General features: G+C 45.5%; 1 protein-coding gene across 1 annotated transcript; it reads right to left on the bottom strand.

Annotated features, from left to right (window-relative positions):
* Positions 1-741: 741 nt before the first annotated feature.
* LOC142194019 (trifunctional purine biosynthetic protein adenosine-3-like) lies at positions 742-24,683 on the bottom strand. Its single transcript, XM_075263047.1, has 24 exons — positions 24,539-24,683; positions 18,931-19,026; positions 18,227-18,401; positions 17,626-17,737; positions 17,175-17,240; positions 16,938-17,036; positions 16,266-16,391; positions 13,942-14,029; positions 13,460-13,545; positions 13,250-13,393; positions 13,038-13,170; positions 12,730-12,913; positions 12,009-12,085; positions 10,337-10,455; positions 9,408-9,606; positions 9,230-9,298; positions 8,427-8,579; positions 6,022-6,225; positions 4,855-4,986; positions 2,952-3,082; positions 2,597-2,694; positions 2,373-2,482; positions 2,106-2,209; positions 742-924 (listed from the first exon to the last, which is right to left on the bottom strand). Exons 1-24 carry the CDS (start codon positions 24,681-24,683, stop codon positions 742-744), a joined length of 3,033 nt encoding a protein of 1,010 aa, XP_075119148.1.
* Positions 24,684-26,130: the final 1,447 nt, after the last annotated feature.

The following is a 26,130-nucleotide window of genomic DNA, read 5'->3' as shown; positions in this document are numbered from 1 at the left end:
TGATACAATAGTGTCCCCAGGGGGCAGATGGTTGGCATAAGATTAGCAAATGACGCCAATGGTGCATTGTCCTGACTGGACGGCATCATCTCAGGCTGTACCGAAGAATACAAATCTGATGTCATGACGCTTGGCGTGTCCAGGTCACCGCAAAGGCCCAATCACAGGCCTCAGCCAAGTCCCTTGGGAAAATGACGTCATAAGAGTAGCAGACATCACAAGAAAAAAAAATTTTGTTACCTCCCCTGGCCTCCACCTATTGTACTCTGGAGTCTGAAGAAATCCCAGAATATAATGCAGTGGCCATTTTAGTTCCTCCAAGGCAAATTTCCATCTGTTTGGTTTCGTAAAAAAAATTAACCATTTGGAATATTCAGGACAAACCCAGCTCTTTACGAGCGGACTCTCCCATCTCTAGTCACCGGTAAGATTATATTGGTGTCTTAAGCAGCTCCATGCTATGCTAAGTAATTGGAGAAACCTTTGTAAGTTTTTCGGTTGAGGTTATTTTTCCAAAAGTTGTTGTGGGGATAGGAGGGGGTGGATTCAGTGTTAACCCAAAGACTAACCTCGGCACCAATTGTGCAGCTTTATAGTATTTCTGTATGGGTGTACTGACATACTGGGATACTTGGCCCCATAAATTCCAGGCTGGGTTTTGGTCACTGTTCCTCTTTATCCTTGCACTAGTTTACATGACCCTCCCCCACAGTGTTATATACATATTATATACATCTGCACTCAGTCTCCAGATTTCCATAAAGTACAGCCATCTGAGCCTAAGGTGACGCCTCCACTGGCCACCAGGTGCAGAGCCTTGGCCACTGCCATCTGCTCAGCTTCTTCCATTTGATTGGCCAATGGAACTTCTGACTCTGCTACGAATGTCTCCTGTAGGATGATAGGTCCGGGGGAGTTGGCGTCCTGTATAATCAATATAATCAATTAATATTGATCACAGCACCTTCTTTCATCCCTTGGCCCCCTGAGGTTAGATGGCAGGGTGCTGAGGGGACAGAAAAGAGGCCAAGCAACAACCTCCAAGCTGCCATGCACAGAGGTGTGATAGGCATTGGCCCACTACACATACGTTTTAATGAACAGTAAACTGTAGTACATAAATATTGCAGTATATTGTTTGGGGGAGCAAGCGATCTCATGTCCCCTAGTGGGACAAGTGCTAAATATTTGCAAAAAGGTATTTAAAAAAAAAATAATTAAAAAATCCCTCCAATTTCAAAAATAAGGTATACAAAATGAACCCTAAAACATATTGGGTACCACTTTATGTGTATAAATATTATCCACACGTTATTTGTTCTACTGTAAAATAAAATAAAAAAAAATACCACAATTCATCAATTGCAAAAAAAAAAAAAAACAATCAAAAAGATCAAAAGTGGTAAATATTAGAAAGTGGTACCAATAAAAACTACAGCTTGTCCCACACAAAAAAAAAATATAGTGCGACAACAGAAGAGTTAGAATACGGCGCTGCCCTGCATATTGTAAACTCTCACAAAATTATGCCAACTAAAAATACAACTTACTGTGCAAAAAATAAGCCCTGACATGGAAACATTTTGAAATAGTTATGAGTTTTGGAAAATGCAAAAGAAGTCACCGAGCCTTTAGAAGGGGTTGTCCAAGATAACCCAATTTTGGCATGAAGGCCGGGTTAGGTGAAAAATAAAACAAAACTCACCTGTCCGCAGGGCTCTGGTGTCCTCCAATGCGGTCTGGTCCTGCTGCTCCCGGGTCTTGTTTTGGCAGAAGTCTCTGCCGCACGTGACCGCTGAGGCCAATCATCGGCCTTCGAAGAGATGGGACATCACAGGTGACGCATATGAGAGATGTCCCAGTTCCTTTACTAAGACTGATGATTGGCCTCAGCGGTCACGTGCGGTGGGGATTTCTGCCAAAACAAGACCGCAGGACCGGACCGCGGTGGGAGACACCAGAGCACCAGGGACAAGTGTGTGTGTGGGGGGGTTATCACCCTTCCCGGCCTCCATCCTGGACAACCCTTTTAACTTCTGAACTATCCTGTGTCGATAAAGGAGATTTTCCCCCAATTAATCTTCTCCCCAGTAGTATATACTTACGAGCAGGAAGCGCACGGTGCAGCCATGGACTTTTGCCCCTGTCACTGGTGATTTGTCCATTTTCGTTGATGGGAGAAGTGATGAGAACAGTTTCAGAATTTTCCCTAAAATATCACAAATTGTAACAATCTGTAACGGTAACCAGAGGTCGGCCATTATGTTAGACCACATGGTGCCAGAAGGAGGCGACATTAACCATTGCCACTTTGGTTGGTCATTTCTTTTAACACGGTGTGCAAAATAATTTTGGCAGATGCCCCCACTAACATCTTGACGATGACAGGCCCATGACTCTTGACTTGACAACAACAGGTTTTCCCTTCAATAGTCCTATAATAAGAGGGGCGTCTTGCAGTATTTGCTTGAATGGGGTAGAGCTGCAATACACAGCCCATGGACAATAGGGGCGCTATTTCAGTGAACCAAAAACAGACCCCAATTTCTTACCTCTCCATCTAATGGGAAATGGCTCTGATAATATCCGACCAAACCCAGCAAGGCAAATCAGATCAATGGAGAATTCCTCCAAAACTCTGCAGACGGTACTCTCAAATTCCGAATGACATCCAAACATTGTATGATCGATAACCTGGCAGGAAAGGAAAAAGACGGGAAAATCTGTTATAGAAGAAAAGCGGCAAGAAAAGGCGAATCAAAGACCTTGGTGATAAAACCAACCACAGGACAGACATAAGGACACAGACATATTGGAGGGGGCTTCTGATCTGTTCCAATGAAACGGAGCCGAATAGGACTTTTCATCAAAATGGAACGGACTCTCGGAACACTAAACGTTAGTTAACCCCATCTTGTACATTGTAATACATATCCTTCTGTAAGACCAACCCGTGTAGGGATCCCGACTCCTGCTGCCTTCTTTAGTTCCTCCATTGCACTCTTATTGGAGATTATTAGTGACAGCCTCGCACTACTGCCCAGATGTCTGATGGTGTCCATCATAAGCTTCAGTTTAGGACCTTAATAGAGTAAGAGAGTTTCAGAAGTGCAGAAAATACAAATATCTCAGACATTATGTCTGACGCTAAGAAACTGAAGGAAGTCTATAGACAGAGGAGTATTCCTGAGGCTTCTTCACACCCACTGCTGTATTTGGGATGGGCCCGTACATAGCAAGTGAGCTGAAAATCAGACCTAAAGGCAGTGGCGGATCCAGGGTTTGCGGGGCCCTGGGCAATTGACTTTGGTGGGGCCCTACTTACTGGGGGGTCTCGCACTTCTAACCTGTACTTCCCAACTGTTGAAGACTAGAAAGAGGGAACAAAACGTGCGGCGCACACAGCGCGCCGCAGCAAATTGGGCCCCACCCACTTTTATGTTGACTCCGCCCATTCTCATTCATTTTTCATGTGATTCCACACAGTATAATCCTTCTACAGTCACCCGTAAATTATATGTCCCCCCTCCATCACTCCCTCATTTTCATATACACCCTTCATCTACCCCTAGTTTCATGTCCCCCCTCCATCACTCCCCCATTTTCTTATACACCCTTCATCTACCCCTAGTTTCATGTCCCCCCCCCTCTATCTCTGTCCCCAGTTTCATGCCATTCTCCCCCTTTATCTGCCCACAGTTTCATGTCCCCCCCCCGTCTCTGCCCCAGTGTCATGCCGTTCTCCCCCCTTCATCTGCCCCAGTGTCATGCTGTTCTCCCCCCCTTCATTTGCCCCAGTGTCATGCTGTTCTCCCCCCTTCATCTGCCCCAGTGTCATGCCATTCTCCCCCCTCCATCTGCCCCAGTGTCATGCCATTCTCCCCCCTCCATCTGCCCCAGTGTCATGCCATTCTCCCCCCTCCATCTGCCCGTGTCATGCCATTCTCCCCCCTTCATCTGCCCCAGTGTCATGCCGTTCTCCCCTCTCCATGTGCCCCCAGTGTCATGCCGTTCTCCCCCCTTCATCTGCCCCAGTGTCCTGCTGTTCTCCCCCCCTCTATCTGCCCCAGTGTCATGCCGTTCTCCCTCCGTTCATCTGCCCCAGCATCATACTGTTCTCTCCCCCTCCATCTGCCCGAGTGTCATGCTGTTCTCACACACACACACACACACACGCTCACCTTTCCTCGTTCCCCCGCAGCTCTCTCCCTCATACACATATTGTAGCCGCGATGTGATGATGTCATCACATCTCGGCTACAAATGCCGGAGCTCAGCGTTAAAGCAGGAGCTGAGCTGTGACAGCTCCTGCTTTAAACGACTATGTATTCAGACGCATACGGACGCCGATGAGTTGAAATCGGGACATTGCGACCGGGACCATTTTGTTAGGTCCAGGCCACGCCGCGGGGCCCCGGGCGGTTGCCCGGCTCGCCCGGCCCTGGATCCGCCCCTGCCTAAAGGTGCCCATAGACCTTCAATAAAAGCTTCTCCTGACTCCCCCATGTACATGCACATTTGTAACTAATTCCTCTTTCCCCGACACTATGCACCCAAGGAGGTCCCCAAAAACATGAGTGAGTTGGCCAGTTTTGCCCAAATCAGTCAATTTTTATCTCAATTGTATGATGGCCCTAAAGGGTTTGTCCCACCAAAGAAACAAATCCCCTGTAAGTGTCAGATTGGTGGAGGCCCAACCACTTCGACCTCCATGATCCCAAGAATATAGGTCTGCTGGCATTAGCGGAGTACAGCGCACGACTCCGCTTATCGACTTCCAACAACTGATTATAATACATGTAAAGATTGACGAACATATAAAGAAACACAAAAACCTGATCCCGTCCTCTGTACCTGCGGAGGATATCAGCACGGCCACCTTTGAGATCTTTGCCGGCACTTTGTACAAAATCACATTTTTCATTAACTGGAAATTGTTCAAGGTTAGAGATTCCAAAAAATTTCTCACTTGTACTCGAGGCGAATCTAAACAAAAAGAAGAAATAAAAATGAAAAAAAAATAAAATAAAATCTAAGAAAAAAATTATCCTTCATTTTAGATCAGATCATACAATGTAGTGCTGTGGTCAAAAATATTCAAGTTTTTGTACGGAATCTTACAGTGAGGAGCGGATATAGAGAACAGGGGTCCAAACGGAAAATGTAACAGTCTTTCAGGTTCTCCATGGCACCACTATACTAATAACCACGCGAAATGATCCCGGGCCCAGAGTCCCCATCACATGTGATCACTCAGGTACCTCCTTCTTTCCTAAAGGTGTAAGACTTGTAGTGGTGGAGGGTTACTTAACATTATCCCCTATCCATTGGACAATCACAAGAACACATGTCCTGTACCCCACACACACACACACACACACACACACACACTGACATCACACTTCTATATTTTGGGAACATGGGTGCGGTTAGAGTACACCAGTTTAGAAATCCCCTTACGTAGCAACAAGATGGAAGGTAACACCCCCTCTCATGAATATAAATGAGTAAGAAATACACATGTCTGGGTCTTTGGGAAGACCAGGGGGGTGGTCCTGGCAGGTGGTCATTCATGGAGGACGTCGTGACCAGCCCAAGTCCAACCAGATGACTCCTCCTATCATGATAAGGCCTCACAACACGTGGTCACAAGTTTCACCATAATACAGAATATTTAACAGGGTGTATTCTCATAATACGTGCGGGGTCCGGATATCAGACCCTCACAGATTATTGACCTATCCTGTGGATAGACATCAGTATAAAAAAATCTCATTGGAACCAATAAAAACCCCTATCATTCCCTTTGTAGAAAATGTGGACTGTGCAGTGGGGGCCACCGGATCCGTTGCTACAGCATATATGGAAATATGATCACAAAACAACATAGTCATATTTGGACAAATTATAAGAAGCTTGGTGGAAAGGAGCAATACAGTCCAATGGAGTTAAGGGATATAAGTAGATGGCAAACACAAGAATGATGGATGGATACCATCACAGAAAAGTGGAGAAACTAGCCTGCATGGTGGTGGAGCACGGATCCGATCAGCCATGCCTCTTGGTCATACTGAATCTCCACCAAGATCTTCTGGGCCACGTTCTTCTGAGCAATCAGCACTGCTCCTAGACCACAGTTGAAGTTGAAGACCAGTTCTTGCTCCGAAAGTTCTCCTTCCTTGTACAACCAAGTGAAAATAGCTGGGATCTTCCAACAAAGAGCATCTGGGATGCCATATGTAGAGAATGGGAACATTAGAAGATCAATGAGGTGGTACCAAACCATAGGGGTAAGTTCACACGTAGTTTTTTGGATCGGAACCCGAGGCGGCCCAAAAGCCAGGTCGCTGCGATTGAAAGCCGAAGTACTGCACCGGCATCGAGCCACGCACTCTGCTCTGGATTAGGCCCGATGAATGGACCTAGTCAGGAGGAGGGACTGTCTTCAGGCTCAATCGCGAGGCGACTCGGCCTGAAGAATGAGCATCTCCTCCTGAGCGGCTCCCATTGATTTCAATGGGAGCCATCTTTTTGGTCAGGGTTTTGAGGCAGATACGGCCTCAAAACCCTGACGAAAAAACTTCGTGTGAACTTACCCTAAGACGGAGTTAGAAGAGAGTGACTGGCTGGACACTGGACATCAGAACTGGACTTCACCTAGAGCAGTTGACCTTTCTCTCTCCTGGTTAGTGGTGGGATGATCTGAGTTGAACACATATGCGGCTGAAGCAAGGAGCTGCCACAGGTCAGCTCCTCGCTTCGCCGCTGCCACCGGTCTCCCTGACACATATGCGGCTGAAGCGAGGAGCTGACCTGTGTCAGCTCCTCACTTCACCGCTGCCGCCGGTCTCGCTGACACATATGCGGCTGAAGCGGTCAGCTCCTCGCTTCAGCCGCATATGTGTCAGCGAGAGAGGCGCGCAGAGAGCGGCGAGGGAGCAGAGGAGAAGGTAAGTTTAATGTGGAGGTGGAACATGAAACTGGGGGCAGATGAAGGAGAGGACGGCATGACACTGGGGGCAGAGATGGAGAGGACGGCATGACACTGAGGGCAGAGATGGAGAGGACGGCATGACACTGGGGGCAGAGATGGAGAAGACGGCATGACACTGGGGGCAGAGATGGAGAGGACGGAATGACACTGGGGGCAGAGATGGAGAAGACGGCATGACACTGGGGGCAGAGATGGATAAGACGGCATGACACTGGGGGCAGAGATGGAGAGGACGGCATGACACTGGGGGCAGATGAAGGAGGGGACGGCATGACACTGGGGGCAGATGAAGGAGGGGACGGCATGACACTGGGGGCAGATGAAGGAGGGGACGGCATGACACTGGGGACAGAGATGGAGAGGACGGCATGACACTGGGGGCAGAGATGGAGAAGATGGCATGACAATGGGGGAAGATGAAGGAGGGGACGGCATGACACTGGGGGCAGAGATGGAGAGGATGGCATGACACTGGGGGCAGATGAAGGAGGGGACGGCATGACACTGGGGGCAGAGATGGAGAGGACGGCATGACACTGGGGGCAGAGATGGAGAGGACGGCATGACACTGGGGGCAGAGATGGAGAGGACGGCATGACACTGGGGGCAGAGATGGAGAGGACGGCATGACACTGGGGGCAGTGATGGAGAGGACGGCATGACACTGGGGGCAGAGATGGAGAGGACAGCATGACACTGGGGGCAGAGATGGAGAGGACGGCATGACACTGGGGGCAGAGATGGAGAGGACAGCATGACACTGGGGGCAGAGATGGAGAGGACGGCATGACACTGGGGGCAGAGATGGAGAGGACAGCATGACACTGGGGACAGAGATGGAGAGGACGGCATGACACTGGGGGCAGAGATGGAGAGGACGGCATGACACTGGGGGCAGATGAAGGAGGGGACGGCATGACACTGGGGGCAGATGAAGGAGGGGACGGCATGACACTGGGGGCAGAGATGGAGAGGACGGCATTGCACTGGGGGCAGATGAAGGAGGGGACGGCATGACACTGGGGGCAAAGATGGAGAGGACGGCATGACTCTGGGGGCAGAGATGGAGAGGACGGCATGACACTGGGGGCAGAGATGGAGAGGACGGCATGACACTGGGGGCAGAGATGGAGAGGACGGCATGACACTGGGGGCAGAGATGTGGGGACATGAATCTGGGGGCAGAGATGGAAGGGGGACATGTAACTGGGGGCAGATGAAGGGTGTATATGAAACTGGGGGAGAGACAGAGGGGGGACATATAATTTACGGGTGACTGTAGGAGGATTATACTGTGTGCGGGCACATGAAAAATTAACGAGTGGGCGGAGTCAACACAAAAGTGGGCGGGACTAAATTTTCTGCAGCGCGCTATGCGCGCTGCACATTTTGTCCCTCTTTCAGTTCTTCAAAAGTTGGGAGGTATGCTTACCTAGGATGATCTCCATGTGCTCAGGTAAGTAATGGAGGATACTCCCTACAAGTCCACCCTGAGTAATGGGAATACAGATGCTGATGTCACCAGACTGAAGACTATGTAGAACTGGTAGACCAAATACCATGGTGGAGTCCATTATCATTTCACCTACACAAGAAATATACATTATAGAAGCACCACAGATATTGCTATGGTGTACGGATCTATCATGGGTTCTGAGAGAATAATAGTATATATGTGTGGGGGGGGGTCAAAAATAATTCAACATTGGGTGTGCATGTGGATAGACAATGACAGTGGACTATGTATGAGAAGCCCTACGAGGACGAAGAGCCATGTCAGGTGAAGAAGTGAAGACAACGGAGCCTTTGTGCTTCGCAGCTCAGCCTGAAACATTATTTGCCAATGGAATATGAAAGCTTGTTGACAGATGGACAACGCAGAAAACTGGAGATTATGTCAAAAACTGATGGATTAGGTGACCATAATTTTTGACTTAACCTCATATAACCAAAAATACCCTATGGTAAGTGAACCTATTTTACCACCAATGACCATGGATCTTGTAAAGTTTTTTCAGAATGAGGGTAAGGCCACTACGTTATGTGTACCCCAAGTTGTGGCTCCATCACTCAATGGCAAGACTGATGTATAGGATAAGGAGCGATTCTCCAGGAGGTCTTTTAGAAGAGACAAGTTGTGGCTGCTATATGATCCAGGTGACCGTATTCCTATAACCAGGTCACCCGCTCTCATTTGATCTGGACGTGGTAGCCTATAATCTCTCTCCACTATACCAAGGGCAAATCCGGACAGGTAGTAGTTATCACCTGTATATAACCCAAGGGGCTGCGTGACTTCCTTTTCTGAAGAGAGAGAATGGACAAAGATGTAACACGTGAGTGCAACGAGAAAGTCAATGGCTCTCCGTCAATGGCAGGGTCTCGGAATAAGAAGCCAAATTCTGTAGTTTACCTAGTAATGTGGCCCCAGATATTCGGCAGCCCGATGCCAGTCCTTCCTCTATAGCGTCAGTCACCTCTGCTGAGAGTTGTCCACATGCAAACTGCGGTATGAAAAATAGAGCCTGAGCTCCTTGTGCCAAAAGCTCATTGATACAGGTGGTCACCAGGCTTTGGGCGACTGATCTGTGCAGATTGCAAGCCAGGGCAACCTAGAAGAACAGACTGAAGTTACTATAATGTTATAATATACGTAACCGTTGTCTGGGGGGGGGGGGGATTAATTATTTGACCAGGGGCAGAATGTGTTTAAAAATTAAGAAAAGTACAAGTCGTCTCATCGATCCCCCAACACTGGCCTTCCAGGCGCACCAGGTCCATGGTGTTCCTAACTTCTTGGTCCCATCTCCATGTATAGAAATACCTGGAAATGTCCACTTAGCCTACAATCTACTTCACTAAAGAAAAGTGTTTGTGTCTTATTGTCTTTGCTGAACGATTTTGGTCCATACTCTGTACACAACAGTGTCAGATTACATTGAAGCCTATGGAGAGGGAAGGGGGAGGAGGAGAAAGAGGAGCAGAGATATGAGGCCGTCTACAGCATTAAATGAATCATTTCCATCAGGAGAAGGCTGGATAGTAATTTCTGATAACCCATCTGGGTTGTGAGAGAGAAGTGTCTCTCTATGGTGCAGATTTCTATTTCTTTCCTTCTCCATAGACATCTATTGTATCTATTTGATCAGTGGAAGAAGGATGGACTTTTCTTCAATGAAGTTTGTTTGCTACCTTCACTTCTACTTTGGATTTATGAAAGAACATACACTTTACCTATGAAAAAGGTACCAAAAAGTGTCCAAACTTCGTATATATAAAATTAAATCCATACATTTCAAGGTAGTAAAATGCTGACTGTTTCTATATAATAAATTCTCCCACCTGTATTTTGTCTCCAACGCTGTTGGATGAACAGACAAACACGGGATCCTTGAACTGAGCCGGGTTTATCTCAAAGGATCTAACTTTCCTTCCAATGGATTGATGTGTATTAGCCAAAACTAAAAATAAAAAAATCGGACAGAGAATAAAAAATATTAGCAGGGTGAGGTCATTGTTGTGTCATAATACTATATATAATAGTGCAAAATATGTTGGTGCTATACAAGTAAGCAAACTAAATAAATTTCCCAGTAAACAGGAAAAAAGGGTCCCAGGACCCCTTCACACGGCGTAAGTGCTCGGCTCATTCCGAGCTGTACACGCGAGCGCTTCTAAACACTTCCCATTCACTTCAATGGGAGCGCTTGTAAAGCCGGCTTTACGAGCGCTCCCATTGAAGTGAATGGGAAGTGTTTAGAAGCGCTCGCGTGTACGGCTCGGAATGAGCCGAGCACTTACGCCGTGTGAAGGGGCCCTGAAAGTGTCCCTGTATAGGAAGGGCCAGTGCAATAGTGTGACCAGGTATGGGGCTGCATTGACTGGAATCTCCGGCAGCCCCATACCTGGTCACACTACTGGTCTTTAATGGGACAACCCCTCTAAGGGTCTAACAATATTATAGTTTAACGAGGACCCGACTTTGCACGGGTATATTTCATTTTTTGTTTGTGTAGTGGCCCCATACGAATAAGTTGGTTGCTATGGAAACCTGGTGTAAAGCTGTGTGTATGTGAAGACTGAAGAACCTATGAGTTTACATTAGTTCATAAGCATCATGTGATCTTGTGTATCTCAGTTTAGATATTAGTGAAAAACCTGTGATCGGGTTCTTTCTGTTATACCGTAGTAACTGATGTCTGGGAAACCCATGTATGTTTGGCTTTCTGGTCTTCATATATACGGCTACGTTTTTTTTGCAGATGCTTCCGCACCTGGACTGCTGAATGGAGCATTAACCTTGTATACAAATTTCTATTGTACGGTATTCTGTTGGTTTTTTTGTTATTACTGTTTTATATATTGTATAACTTTCTTTTGTCTCTTCAATAAAAATCAAATTTAAAATAAAAAACCGCAGCAAAATCTGTAACAAAAAGAAAAAAAAGAAAAACCTGTGATCAATTGTTTTGGAAACCTGGAGTAAAGCAGTTTGTACATGACCTGGTGTAACAGTATCATTCACAGTGCGCTGATCCTTTAAAGCTGACCTACAGCAGTGAAGAAAATTGGCTCGGTTGATATGGAAACCTGGAGTAAAGCTGTGTGCATGTGGAGACTAAGCTCCTGCAAGTTTCTATTGGCTGATGAGGGACATGTGACCGTGTGTATAGTAGTTGGAATATGAATAAAAAGATTTCCAGGATTGTATTGGCTAATTCAGGTCATTTTTTGGGAATACTGTATCTTACAAACGGTACGTCCTAGAGACCTGGGACCCGGTCTAAAACTTTCCCAGACACCTAATGTACCTGTGTGCCAAATTTGGTGAGAATCGGTCCAGTCATTTGGTCGCACATAAAGAACAGACAGACAAATATTTTTTATATATATAAGATCTAAGTCACTCTTATTCATATTGTCATCGTAATGAGCACTATAGCTACAACATGTCTTCAGTTTTTTTAAATTTCCTTGCAGATTGATCTGACGTTACCGATCCCAAAAACCTTACCTGAGGATCCGGACTGTGTGGCATGTGAACTGGGGTCATAGGTCATATGGGTCTCATCAGGGAAAGGGAATTGAGATCTATTTTCAGACACAGAAAAAAATATATAAAAATCTTTTTGTAACGTCATCAATATTATGTTCACTCGCCTTTAAGATCGGAAACAAGAGGGTATCGTAAAGATTCCTCTACACAGGATCGGTAATCTTGATGCCCTAGGACTTACAGTACTGTGCAAATGTTTTATGCAAGTGTCAAAAAAATGCTTCCTCAGAAGAAAAAAGAATTGTACATCCCATCAATATTTGGTGTGACCTTTGCCCTTTGCCCTCCATCAGTTCTTCTCAGTACTTGCAGGCAGTTTTTGGGCGAACTCGGCAGGGAGGTTGTTCCCGCCACCATCTTGGAGAACTAAGAACAGATCTTCTGTGGATGTTGCTTGCTCCAATCCATCTATCTCTTCAAGTCATCCCAGACAGACTGGATGATGCTGAGATCAGGGCTGTATTTGTGGGGGCCGTATCATCACTTCCAGGGCTCCCCCTCCAAAGGGCAAAGGTCACAACAAATATTGATGGGATTTACATTTTTCTTTTTCCAATTCATTTCATTTTAGTAACTGACAAAAATAAACTATTAACCTGCCTAATACTTTTGCATGGTAGTACAATAGTATATAAACAATACAGTAATAAAATCAGACCTCACTAGGACCTCTTCAGACCTTGCTTTACCCTTCTGAGTAACTGATGGATAATCCTTCCTGTACGCCATTCCTGGAAACGTCACGGTTTTGGCGCTCTTGGTGACTACAGTTGTTACTTCACAAGTTGCGGCTTCATCAGACCCCGGCTTGACATTGTTGTGTCCCTCTTCTGGATGTGGCTTTTTGGATATGACCATGGGACCTAAAAAATAATGTAGATTTTTTTATATTTCTATTTTATATAATAACATAAGTTAGATCATGTTCTCTATGCTCTTCTTCAGGCGTCTGTTACAATGAGGTATAAGTAATGGCCAGTCCCTTACTCCAGGTAGGCCGTTGTGTGGTAGAAGCGAGACTTTTCTCTAGAGACCACATCACTACATGAGAAGAGAGTCGCTCCTCGATGGCCGCCTGGACGACTTCATAAAGATCTGGCTTCAGCAGAGGAACGATCATCTGCAGGGACAAAGTAAGAATCTGGATATCACCTCCTACTAACACAAGGTGCACCATTTTTCACCCACCATGGGAATACCTTCTGTGGTCCCACCTGGGGAAAAGGGTGCAAGACAACATGGCTACCATAGAGTATCAGTTTTGCCTTCAAAGTAACAAAGTTTTTGGCAGGACTTGGACTGTCGTTGTGATACCAAATGCCATTACCCAAGGCCGCACAACTCTATAAGGGCCATACGGGAAGGGGGAGGGGGCATTATCCACTGTTCTTGACCTGGTTTTAGCTTACCTGGCTCTTCAGGTCTTGAAAGGTGCATATAAATCCAAGAACAAGCGGACCTCTTCCTGCCATCATGATTTTGGCTCCAAAGAGACCTGGTCACATAAAGGACTTCAACAATTCCAAAAACTGTACACGGGATCATGAAGAGCATCAATGTATACATCAACAGTCCTAAATTGGTCCAAAATTTTTAGTGGTTGTTCTTGGGTAGTGACTCACTGCATTTCCTTCACATCATGAGCTAGGTGACCCACGTTGACATTTACCCTACATGACACTTTTTTCATTAAAATGGTTGTGTACTCTTTACATAAAGGGAGGAGCACCACTTAGGAGCCACATCCAATGGGCATACAGTGGTTTTCACTTTGGAGGACTCAATGGGTCCATGTTACCCGCCCAATCGAATGTGCTCCACTTTTGTGACATAGTCCAAGAAATCCATGACATGTTTGACGTCATCTACTCTATTTGGATATGGCTCTTACCTTTGTAATGCCAGCCCTCTTGTCTCATGGCGTCCAAGGCTTTCTGCAGAATGTTGTCTTGGATTTTTCTAGAATTTTTTTCCGACATCTACAAACAGAGATTTACTCAAGTCAAAAAGAATACGAAGATTTACTCATTCACTTATTTAGCATCCCTGTCCCCAAACTGTATGTACAACCTGTGTCACTGCATAGGGACCAGTGACATCCGGAGTTAAAGAGAGTCTGTCAGCAGGGAATCTGTATCAGAGTAATGACAGCACCTTGTAGAGTGGCTTCTGCACTTTCCAAAGATGTCTTTCTTATTCCCCATTGCAGCTCCATTTAATTGAAAATCAGTGTCTTAATCTTATGTAAATTAGCTGAAAGGGGCTCTGGGCTGATTATCTAGAGCAGAGAGTGAGGTCCTGGCAGGAGAAGACATGTCCCTAAAGCCGACCTACAAGGTGCCATCATCAACGTGATACTGATTTTCCAGCTGATAGACTCCCTATAATTGAGGGGTGTAAGTATATGTAGGGTCAGGTCTGTATTCATTTTAATTTCTTCTCTTAAAGGGGTTGTCCAGAGAAAAAGACTCACCTGTCCATGATGCTCCAGTGTCCCAAGTCCTGTGGCCTGGTCCTGTGGCACCCCATGGCTTGTTCGAGCTGAAGTCCCTGCTACACGTGATCATTGAGGTCAATCAGCGGCCTAAGGACGCAGGACGTCACTCGCCTACATCGCCTGTGACTTCCTGGTTCCTTTTTGTAGACTACTGATTGGTCTCAGTGGTCTGCTGGAAAAGTCCTGGGGTGTCCCTCATCCGGATAGCAGCCTGGCACACCAGAGCACTGGCGACAAGTGAGCATGTGGGTTTTTTTTGTTTTTTGTTTTTTTTAATAAATTCTTTATTTATAAACATTTTACAAATAAGCAAAACACAGTACAAAACAACAACAAGGCAGGCCCAGAGCCAACGGACCCACAAACCAAGCCACACACAAGGACCCAGCAAAACAGGACAAAGGGAGAAAGGAGTCGGAAGGGTGGAAGGAGGAAGATGAGAAAGGGGTAGAGGAAGAGAGAGGAAGAGGAGGGGGACAGAGGGACAACCCCCGAAATCTGAAAGGCGGGAAGGAGGGGCGACCAACCACGAGCCAGGAGTCTAATAACGAGAAGAAATCCAAGAGAATACGTCCGATAAGATCAGAACTAGAGTAACCTCCTCAAGTAACAAACGAGAACTATCAAACCCGGGAAATCAGCAGAGAGAAGAGGAAGTGAAAATGAGAACTAGAACCTCCCTGGGCTTGAGCTCCAAGTTGCAACTATACCTCACAATGTCAAGTCTGAGAACATGAATCAATATTCTTATACTTTATATTGTATGTTGTGTCATAGAAATACTAATTTTTCCTCAATAAGGTTAAGCAGCTCTGAGACAAAGAAAGGAATTTCCAAGATGGAGCTTATATTCTGTCTTTCATGCCTCGTGGTAGAAGTCTTCAGGTTACAGCAAGGAGGTGCCCAGCTGGATGTCAGAGGTCTGAAGCCAATGAGAAATGGACAACACTCTTTGTTGAATAAGTGTGTGATCTTTTCAATAAACTTTAGCAATGCAGAGCTGACCTAAGGGGGTTAAGCATGGCTGGTATGATACGGAAATTCAGTGTCTGTGTCATTATTAGTAGTTTAAACATGCTCATTAATTTGGACTGACTGATTGATCCAAGATATAGTCGATTATGACCACAACAACATCAGGGTGTCTGAGAAGGCCAAAGGCCAGGGCTCCATAGGAAGAAAAAGAAGGGGACGAGGGAGACAAAACAAAAGACAAAGTACAGGAGAAGGGAGACGGAAAGAACAAACAAGCAGGACCGCTCCAGGTTAATCCGGAGCGGAAAACAAAAAGAACAGTGGGAGAAAACCCACTAACGCAGGTCTCGAGGACGCACCGCAGTACGCCCTCAGAGAGCCGCCAATCTTAACTAAATGGGGGAGAGGCCATAAATCAAGACACATAACCCGCACCCCAAGCAGTGGCAAGAAACACCAACGAAGAACCGGGCAAGTAGTCAGGGGAGGGAGGAGAGGGAGCGGCAAACACCACTGGGAGCCGCAGCTGGTCAAGACCAGCCACAGCCACCAGCAGGGCAGAAAACTTAAGGCAACAGACAAAGTCACTAACTGTAAACACAGCAAAGGGTCAGGGACCAACAGAGTAAACAAAGTTCACACAGAAAGGCTGGCACCAGAGGAACCTAAGGCAGCAACCGTGGGGAATCAGCAGGCCGATCCAGCCGACATGGCAGAGAAGAGGAGGAAGAGCAATCCGCAACCTGGGCAGCCGGGAGAGCATAGACCAGCCAGTCCGGAAGACGTAGGTCCGGCAGATCCAGAAAATGGGCCAGCGCCGCCGCCTGATCCAGGGAATGAAGAGCAAACACAGCACCATTACGGCGGATCTGGAGGTGGAAGGGATGACCCCACCGATAAGAGGCCCCAGCGTCCAGGATCAGTTGTAGAACCGGTTTAAGGAGACGTCTCATGGCTAGGGTGCACCGGGAGACGTCAGGGAGAAGCCGAATCTGAGGTTTTGGGTTTTTTTCAACTTCCCTGGACTCCAGAGAAAAAGCATTTTTTTCCTAGACAACCCCTTTAATTAATTTTTGGGTTTTCTCTGGAGTCTGAATTGCTTTAGGCACGAGATCTGGGGTCTTATCTAAGTATCTGAATTTTGGGTCTGATGTCAGGATTTATTTTCCGGTCTGATTTTATTTTGGGGTTTGGTTATTCATTTTAAGACATGGAATAATTTGGGGTCTACAAGAGGTAATTTTTTTATCTGGAATTTTGCAAATTCTACTCTCACGTATGTGGAGGTATTTTACTGAGGAATACCTCTCTATTATTGCTTTGGGATGGGGACACCAGGGGCATGCTATCAGTGGTATATACATATTGGGGATCTCATTCCAGACATGGATTTGTGCGTTCCTCATACATCTTACCTGGATGACGCCCGGAGATGCCGATTCTGAGATACAATGCTTGGAGATGTGCACAAAAGGTAATGGAGCCAGAGAAACCCCATCAGTCACACACAGACACTGTAGGAGTTATATAAAGATGGAGTTAGAACTTCAGGAACATTAGAAGATGACATGGCGGTATGTTATCATGGTTTACTTGTACAAAAACACTAGTACAAAGATCAGAGGTGATCGCCACATAGGATGTAGACTCACAATGTATTCCTTTCCTTCTAGACGCTCTTCAACTACTAAGGTTGTCGCTGCTCCAAGTATCCAGTCCTGCAAGGAATTCAATCTCAGCGTCTAATAACATGACGACTATATTGCTATAACAAGGAGGATTACCAGTTATGATTCATCTCCACAGACATTTCTGCCTTGCCATAGACTGCATCCCAAGACAGCCAGAGATGCCCCCTTACCAGTCACAATTCCCCCATGAGATTCCCATATACTGTATAGATAGTAGCAGGTAGCAGTAGATGGGTAGGTGGAACTATACTTGGTTAATCCTGTGGTCCTCAGGAAAGCAGAGCCAACCTGAGTTGCTGGTGCACAGGGCTAACATAGCACTATTATTTTAGTGATGGGGCGAGGGATGATCACAATGGTGAGACGACCACAGATCGGATATTGTCGGCAAATTCAACCAGTTGTCACCTACCTGTGTCAATCGTTGTACAGCTCTACAAGCTTCATCTTTATCTTTGGTGATGTAAGTATCTCTTCCAGAGGAGGAAGTCATGGCCTTTACCACAAGAGCAGGAAAGTCTGCGCTGTACGAATAGAAGACAAGTCCCAAAAAAACAATACATAAGAACAAGAGCGTGGTCAACCACCACCATCTATGGTGTATGGTTACCTTAACCTAGACCACGGCAGGTAGCACCATCAACCCCTTCACCATCCCAACTAGGAATATGAGATGTTACCTGCAAATTCGCCCAAGATCTCAATATTAAGCATTAGCCCATAACCAACCTAGACCAATGAATTTTACCGGTAACCCCTTCATCAATCTGGACAACCATCTATATTTGGCATTGAGTCTCTCCAGACCTCATGGACACCAAGCCATGGGCCCCAAGTACAATGGTGGTGTTCTGCTATCTAGTTCGGGTCCTGCTTTACAGTATCATAGGGCCCTTCCCTACCTGGGTGATGGGGCCCTATGAAATCTGGTTACACGATGGTGGATTTTGTATGACTGGGGGGAAAACTGGAGCAACTTGTGTCTAACCACATGTAGGGTGGAATTGCCTTACTAGGTGATGAAGCTACAGGCTTTGTGAGGGTTGTTAAAAGACTTCCATCTTGCTGTCGGGATGTCAAGACTCTCCATGAAGTCTTTGGAAATTTTCTTGTTATCTTGAAGTTGAGCTGCCTTCATGGTGGGACCAAAACACCTCACCCCAGACCTTGTCAGATCATCAGTCAGTCCTGAAGATAGGAATAAAGCATGGACTACAAAGCATGGAGGAACCATTGTTCATAACAGGGTTGGGTTGATGTATAGAAGAACCATAGAAAATAACTCCTACATGACTTTACTACTGATAAATTTGTCTCGAGGGGTGTGGTCAGGATAAAATGGGGGTGATTTGTGTCCAATATGTGAGGCAGCAATGAAATCACGCAGACCCTTTAGACTATAATGGGGTCCGTGTGTCTTTCGCGCGGTGTCCGCATGACTCATGCAGAGAGAACAGTAGTACTTTTCTCTCCGCATAATTTGTGTGGGCACCTCATGGAAAACACATGAACCCCATTATACTCTATAGGGTCTGTGAGGTTTCATTGCTTACTGCTTTTTAATACGTTCGGTATTCCATTCGGGGGATCCCCAAGCAGACTCTCTGAACAGAATACTGAACACAGATGTGAACCAGGCCTTACTTGTTACATCCTGCCATTCACTCTCTCTCTCTATATGTATATACATATACACACACCAGCCAGCAGTACTTACCGGCAGTGAGGAGGGACATAGTACTGATAATAACCAGACTGATGTTGTGGTCTTTACAGAACTGCTTTAGGATTGCTGGGTTATTGGTTAACACGGCTGTGGGACAGAACAAACACGACATGAGAACAGTCACAGTGAACATCATATATATATCTCTCTATATTATAAAAATGAATTCTTGTCTGTCTGTCTGTTCTTTATGCAAGACCAAACGACTAGACCAATCTTCACCAAATTTGGCACACAAATACTTAAGGTGTCCGGGAAGGTTTAAGAAGAGAACCCAACTCACTCGGACGTACCGTTCCGGAGATACAGCTTTCCCAACACCCTGACCCCCCATTAGCCAAAACAAACCTGCAAGTCTTTCACTCATATTCCAACTGCCATACACACGTCACTCCACATACACAATACAACACTGATATCCAAACTGAGATACACGCATCAGAGGATTAGATACACAGATCAGCACACAGTATCACATGCCAGAGGATTAGATATGCGCGTCTGCACAAAGTACCACATGCTCTAGGATTAGATTCACAAGTCAGCAGACAGTACCACACGCCAGAAGATTAGATACCTGCGTCTTCACACAGTACCACATGCCGGCCGGAGGATTGGATATTTATGTCTGCACACAGTACCACACGCTGGAGGATTACATACGCACGTCTTCACACAATACCACACGCCAGAGGATTAGATATGCACCACTGCACAAAATACCACATGCCGGAGGATTGGATACGCGCCAATGCACACAGTTACACATGCCACAGGATTAGATACGAGCATCTACACACAATTCCACATGCCAGAGGATTAGATACACGATTCTGCACACAGATCCACACACCAGAGGATTTGATAAGCACCTCAATTCATACAGTCCTATGAAAAAGTTTGGGCACCCCTATTAATCTTAATCATTTTTAGTTCTAAATATTTTGGTGTTTATAACAGCCATTTCAGTTTGATATATCTAATAACTGATGGACACAGTAATATTTCAGGATTGAAATGAGGTTTATTGTACTAACAGAAAATGTGCAATATGCATTAAACCAAAATTTGACCGGTGCAAAAGTATGGGCACCTCAACAGAAAAGTGACATTAATATTTAGTAGATATTTGCAAAGATAACAGCCTCTAGTCGCTTCCTGTAGCTTTTAATCAGTTCCTGGATCCTGGATAAAGGTATTTTGGACAAACAATTCAAGTTCAGTTAAGTTAGATGGTCGCCGAGCATGGACAGCCCGCTTCAAATCATCCCACAGATGTTCAATGATATTCAGGTCTGGGGACTGGGATGGCCATTCCAGAACATTGTAATTGTTCCTCTGCATGAATGCCTGAGGATTTGGAGCGGTGTTTTGGATCATTGTCTTGCTGAAATATCCATCCCCGGCGTAACTTCAACTTCGTCACTGATTCTTGAACATTATTCTCAAGAATCTGCTGATACTGAGTGGAATCCATGCGACCCTCAACTTTAACAAGATTCCCCATGCCGGCATTGGACACACAGCCCCAAAGCATGATGGAACCTCCACCAAATTTTACAGTGGGTAGCATGTGTTTTTCTTGGAATGCTGTTTCTTTTTGGACGCCATGCATAACTCCTTTTTTTATAACCAAACAACTCAATTTTTGTTTCCAAAATGAAGCTGCCTTGTCCAAATGTGCTTTTTCATACCTCAGGCAACTCTATTTGTGGCGTACGTGCAGAAACGGCTTCTTTCTCATCACTCTCCCATACAGCTTCTATTTGTGCAAAGTGCGCTGTATAGTTGACCGATGCACAGTGACACCATCTGCAGCAAGATGATGCTGCAGCTCTTTGGAGGTGGTCTGTGGATTGTCCTTGACTGTTCTCACCATTCTTCTTCTCTGCCTTTCTGATATTTTTCTTGGCCTGCCACTTCTGGGCTTAACAAGAACTGTCCCTGTGGTCTTCCATTTCCTTACTATGTTCCTCACAGTGGAAACTGACAGGTTAAATCTCTGAGACAACTTTTTGTATCCTTCCGCTGAACAACTATGTTGAACAATCTTTGTTTTCAGATCATTTGAGAGTTGTTTTGAGTAGCCCATGATGCCACTCTTCAGAGGAGATTCAAATAGGAGATCAACTTGCAATTGGCCACCTTAAATACCTTTTCTTATGATTGGATACATCTGGCTATGAAGTTCAAAGCTCACTGAGGTTACAAAACCAATTTTGTGCTTCAGTAAGTCAGTAAAAAGTAGTTAGGGGAATTCAAATCAATAAAATGATAAGGGTGCCCATACTTTTGCACCGGTCAAATTTTGGTTTAATGCATATTGCACATTTTCTGTTAGTACAATAAACCTCATTTCAATCCTGAAATATTACTGTGTCCATCAGTTATTAGATATATCAAACTGAAATGGCTGTTGCAAATACCAAAATATTTAGAACAAAAAATGATTAAGATTAATAGGGGTGCCCAAACTTTTTCATAGGACTGTAGTACCACACGCCAGAGGATTAGATACGGGCGTCTTCACACAGTTTTACACACTGGAGGATCAGATACGAGCGTCTATACACAGTTACACATGCCGAAGGATTAGATACGCACGTCTTTACAAAATACCACATGCTGCAGGATTAGATACGCACATCTGCACACAGTTCCACATGCTGGAGAATTAGATACAAAAGTCAGCACACAGCACCACACGCCGGAGGATTAAATACGCGCATATGCACAAAGTACCAAGCACCAGAGGATTAGATACACACGTCTTCACACAATTCCACATGCCAGAGGATTAGATACGCACCACTGCACACAATACCACACGTGGGAGGATTAGATACATGGCTGTGCACAGAGTACCACATATTAAAGTTTTACTCCAGGTTTCCATAGCAACCCAGCCATTTTTCTTCACTGCTTTATGTTAGCTTTAAAGGGGCAAGGCGCTGTGGATGACACTGTTACACAAGGTCACATACACACAGCTTTACTCCAGGTCTCCATAACAACCGATCACAGGTTTTTCACTGATATCCGAAATGAGATGCTTATGGACACACACACAAACGATATACAAAAAATACTCCACTGGACAATTTTTATGGGACCACTACACAAACAAAAAATGAAATATATCTGTGCGAAGTCAGGTCCTCCTGCTACCATGTTTCCCCGAAAATAAGACAGTGTCTTATATTAAATCGACGTCTTAAATATAGGACCAGTCTTATTTTCGGGGGACGTCTTATGACAACCGGCAGTCATACCGGCACTTCTCACTTTCGTGGGCGGAGCTTAGCAATCCTCACTTCACTGACATCAGCTCTCCCAGCTCATCCCAGAGGCAGAGGCAGCAGCTGGATTTCCTGTGCACACCAAGCACATCGCACAGTGTTCATTTGGCTGCAAATATTTTTGGGCATGCCTTATTTTCGGGGGGTGCCTTAGTTGAGGCAATTCAACAGAACACCCCCCCTCCCCGCATGCTTTGCTTTCAGGGGGTGTCCTACTTTCAGGGAGACATAGTAGTATATATATATATATATATATATATATATATATATATATACACACACACACACTCACCGGCCACTTTATTAGGTACACCATGCTAGTAACGGGTTGGACCCCCTTTTGCCTTCAGAACTGCCTCAATTCTTCGTGGCATAGATACAACAAGGTGCTGGAAGCATTCCTCAGAGATTTTGGTCCATATTGACATGATGGCATCACACAGTTGCCGCAGATTTGTCGGCTGCACATCCATGATGCGAATCTCCCGTTCCACCACATCCCAAAGATGCTCTATTGGATTGAGATCTGGTGACTGTGGAGGCCATTGGAGTACAGTGAACTCATTGTCATGTTCAAGAAACCAGTCTGAGATGATTCCAGCTTTATGACATGGCATTGCATTATCCTGCTGAAAGTAGCCATCAGATGTTGGGTACATTGTGGTCATAAAGGGATGGACATGGTCAGCAACAATACTCAGGTAGGCTTTGGCGTTGCAACGATGCTCAATTGGTACCAAGGGGCCCAAAGAGTGCCAAGAAAATATTCCCCACACCATGACACCACCACCACCAGCCTGAACCGTTGATACAAGGCAGGATGGATCCATGCTTTCATGTTGTTGACGCCAAATTCTGACCCTACCATCCGAATGTCCCAGCAGAAATCGAGACTCATCAGACCAGGCAATGTTTTTCCAATCTTCAATTGTTCAATTTCGATGAGCTTGTGCAAATTGTAGCCTCAGTTTCCTGTTCTTAGCTGAAAGGAGTGGCACCCGGTGTGGTCTTCTGCTGCTGTAGCCCATCTGCCTCAAAGTTGGACGTACTGTGCGGCGTTCAGAGATGCTCTTCTGGCTACCTTGGTTGTAACGGGTGGCTATTTGAGTCACTGTTGCCTTTCTATCAGCTCGAACCAGTCTGGCCATTCTCCTCTGACCTCTGGCATCAACAACGCATTTCCGCCCACAGAACTGACGCTCACTGGATGTTTTTTCTTTTTCGGACCATTCTCTGTAAACCCTAGAGATGGTTGTGCGTGAAAATCCCAGTAGATCAGCAGTTTCTGAAATACTCAGACCAGCCCTTCTGGCACCAACAACCATGCCACGTTCAAAGGCACTCAAATCACCTTTCTTCCCCATACTGATGCTCGGTTTGAACTGCAGGAGATTGTCTTGACCATGTCTACATGCCTAAATGCACTGAGTTGCCGCCATGTGATTGGCTGATTAGAAATTAAGTGTTAACGAGCAGTTGGACAGGTGTACCTAATAAAGTGGCCGGTGAGTGTATATATATATATATATATATACAGGGTTAGGCAGGGAGGTATGGATGATTTGAACAAGGCGCCACGCCAGGTGGGGATAGCCTTGGTGGATAAAGAGTGGGGGTATTTGCTCGTCAGGAGCCGCCATTTCAGTAGCAATGGAGACGCGGTCGATAGAGCATTGTCTGTTCGTGTAAACGCCTTTATTGAATTGGGCCATTCTGTCATTCAAACACAGAGACGTTTCCAGAATCATTTCAACGTTGGCCGTCATGGTCGTGTTCCGAAGTTTGACACGATAATGAAGTGGGTGAATCACCTTCTACATACAGGTTCTTTGAGACCCAGAACTGCACGAGGAGGTGACCGAACAGTACGGACCCCAGAAAACATCAAAAGGGTGCGTCAAGCAGTGGAACCCAGCCCTCGACGTTCGGCCGTAATCATTGTTTTAATTTCTTTTGTTTTTCTTTGATTTTTGCACTGGCAACATCCAATCTACACATTGAAAAAATAAAATTTGAGTTTCGTTGAAAAATGAGTGTGTGACTGTTATTTCAAATCATCCATCCCTCCCTGCCTAACCCTGTATATATAAGTTTGTGCACCCCATGTCACAACAGAAGCTTCATGGATTTTATTCACGACTCTCCACATCATGCAGCTATTACACTCAATTAGTTCATCTTGTATCATGAACAGAATTCCAGAACTACAGTGATCACTGACACTAAGTGATATAGTAGTAAAGATAGAGAGGCAGGGATGTAACTTTGGGCCTACAGAACATTGAGTGTCGTCCACTTACCTGATTTATCTATCTTCTCACTGTCAGCCATTCCTTCGCTCCCTGGTGCAAAGAGAACCTGCTTTACATGAGCAGATTGTGCCACGGCCCAGCACAGACTCTCCTCAGACTCTCCGCTGCCAAGTATCAGTACTCTGTCAGCCATGTCTCTATAATGGAAAGTGTGGTGAGTAATAACAACTGCTGCATCCCATATAAATGGAGTTGAGTAGACTGGAGATGGATATGGACATACACAGTCCAGTCCCATTAATGTGACCACCTGTCAAAATCTAGAATAACCACCTTTGGCAGAGCGGACCGCTGCGAGACGTGCCGGAAGAGAGGGGATGTTGTGATGATGTCACTGGGATGTTGAGCCATGCCGACTCCAGTGCTGTGGCCAGCTGCGTTAGGTTACGCGGTTGAGCATCCATGGGGCGAACAACCCGATCGAGGTGGCCCCACAGATTCTCGATTGGGTTCAAGTCCGGGGAATTTGCTGGCCAAGGGAGTGCGGTAAACTCATCCTGGTGCTCCTCCAACCACACACGTACACTGTGAGCTTTATGACACGTCGCATTGTCCTGCTGGTAGATGCCGTCATACTGAGGAAAAACTATTTCCATGTACGGGTGGACATGGTCTGCAAGGATAGATGCATACTTGTGCTGCTCCATCGTGCCTTCCACAATGATGAGTGCACCCAGATGGCTGAGGACACATGCCTTCTGCGATTGGTTAGTTAATGGTGACGTCAAAAGTAGGCGGTGCTCACATTAATAGGACTGGACTGTGTATATGCAGTATATTATATTATATATGTATGTCTTCATACTTTACCATGCATAGACCTACGTACAATTGTCTCCATCCATAACTTACATCAAATTTGATTAAAGAGGACCTTTCATGGTTTGGGACACAGGCAGTTCAGCTTTCCAGCAGTATATAGAACTGCCTTTGCCCCAAACCCATGAAAGGTCCTCTTTAAGGACCAATGTCCAATGACTATTACACAACATGCTGCCTAAACCTATGACAGACTGCAATTCACAACACGACCACTGGGTGGCCACACATAACACATATAGTAGACATCTCGCGACAGAGTATCATAAAAAGCTGATCATCTTGTGCCACACGTATCTAGACATGTCCATCCAAGAGCAAAGGTAAAGAAGGACACATATGATACATCTGTAATAAAGTGGGGCTCTGGCAACAATAAGGAGAATGAGGTGAAGTTCCCTGCCATGAAACCCCCTATTGGTGGGTTGGGGGTTATCTGTAATATAACCCCCAAGTATCAATGATGTATCATGATGGAGGGGCCAAAGAGGGCAGTGTTGTACTGAAGAATAGCGCCCCTAGTGGCTATTCAGGCACAGGCATTTACATCAGCACAACATTGTGATTCTGCTGCTTTCTCAGTATGTTATTGTCATAAATCACAGTCGATGCAGCAGAGAAGACGTGACATATTGTAATGTCCTGTATATTTATTATGTGACCTTTCTGATGATACATCCATTGTCACTGGAATCCTATTAGATAAATCACGTGACACTATTACACAATGCACAATACACAAGAATAATAATAATAATATC

Source organism: Leptodactylus fuscus, chromosome 2 (genome assembly GCF_031893055.1).
Source record: "Leptodactylus fuscus isolate aLepFus1 chromosome 2, aLepFus1.hap2, whole genome shotgun sequence".
Taxonomy (NCBI): Eukaryota; Metazoa; Chordata; class Amphibia; order Anura; family Leptodactylidae; genus Leptodactylus; species Leptodactylus fuscus.
The sequence above is the reverse complement of the archived record's forward strand: the minus strand, read 5'-3'. Positions and strand labels throughout refer to the sequence as shown.

Bases quoted from the DNA above. Each gene is read 5' to 3' on its own strand.
- LOC142194019 (XM_075263047.1), bottom strand. From the start codon at position 24,683: ATGGCTGACAGAGTACTGATACTTGGCAGCGGAGAGTCTGAGGAGAGT. The intron at 10,456-12,008 runs GTAAGGTTTTTG...TTTTATTTTTAG, and splicing joins CACACAGTCCGGATCCTCAG to TTTTGGCTAATACACATCAA. The intron at 2,483-2,596 runs GTTTGGTCGGAT...TGTGTATTGCAG, and splicing joins GATCTGATTTGCCTTGCTGG to CTCTACCCCATTCAAGCAAA.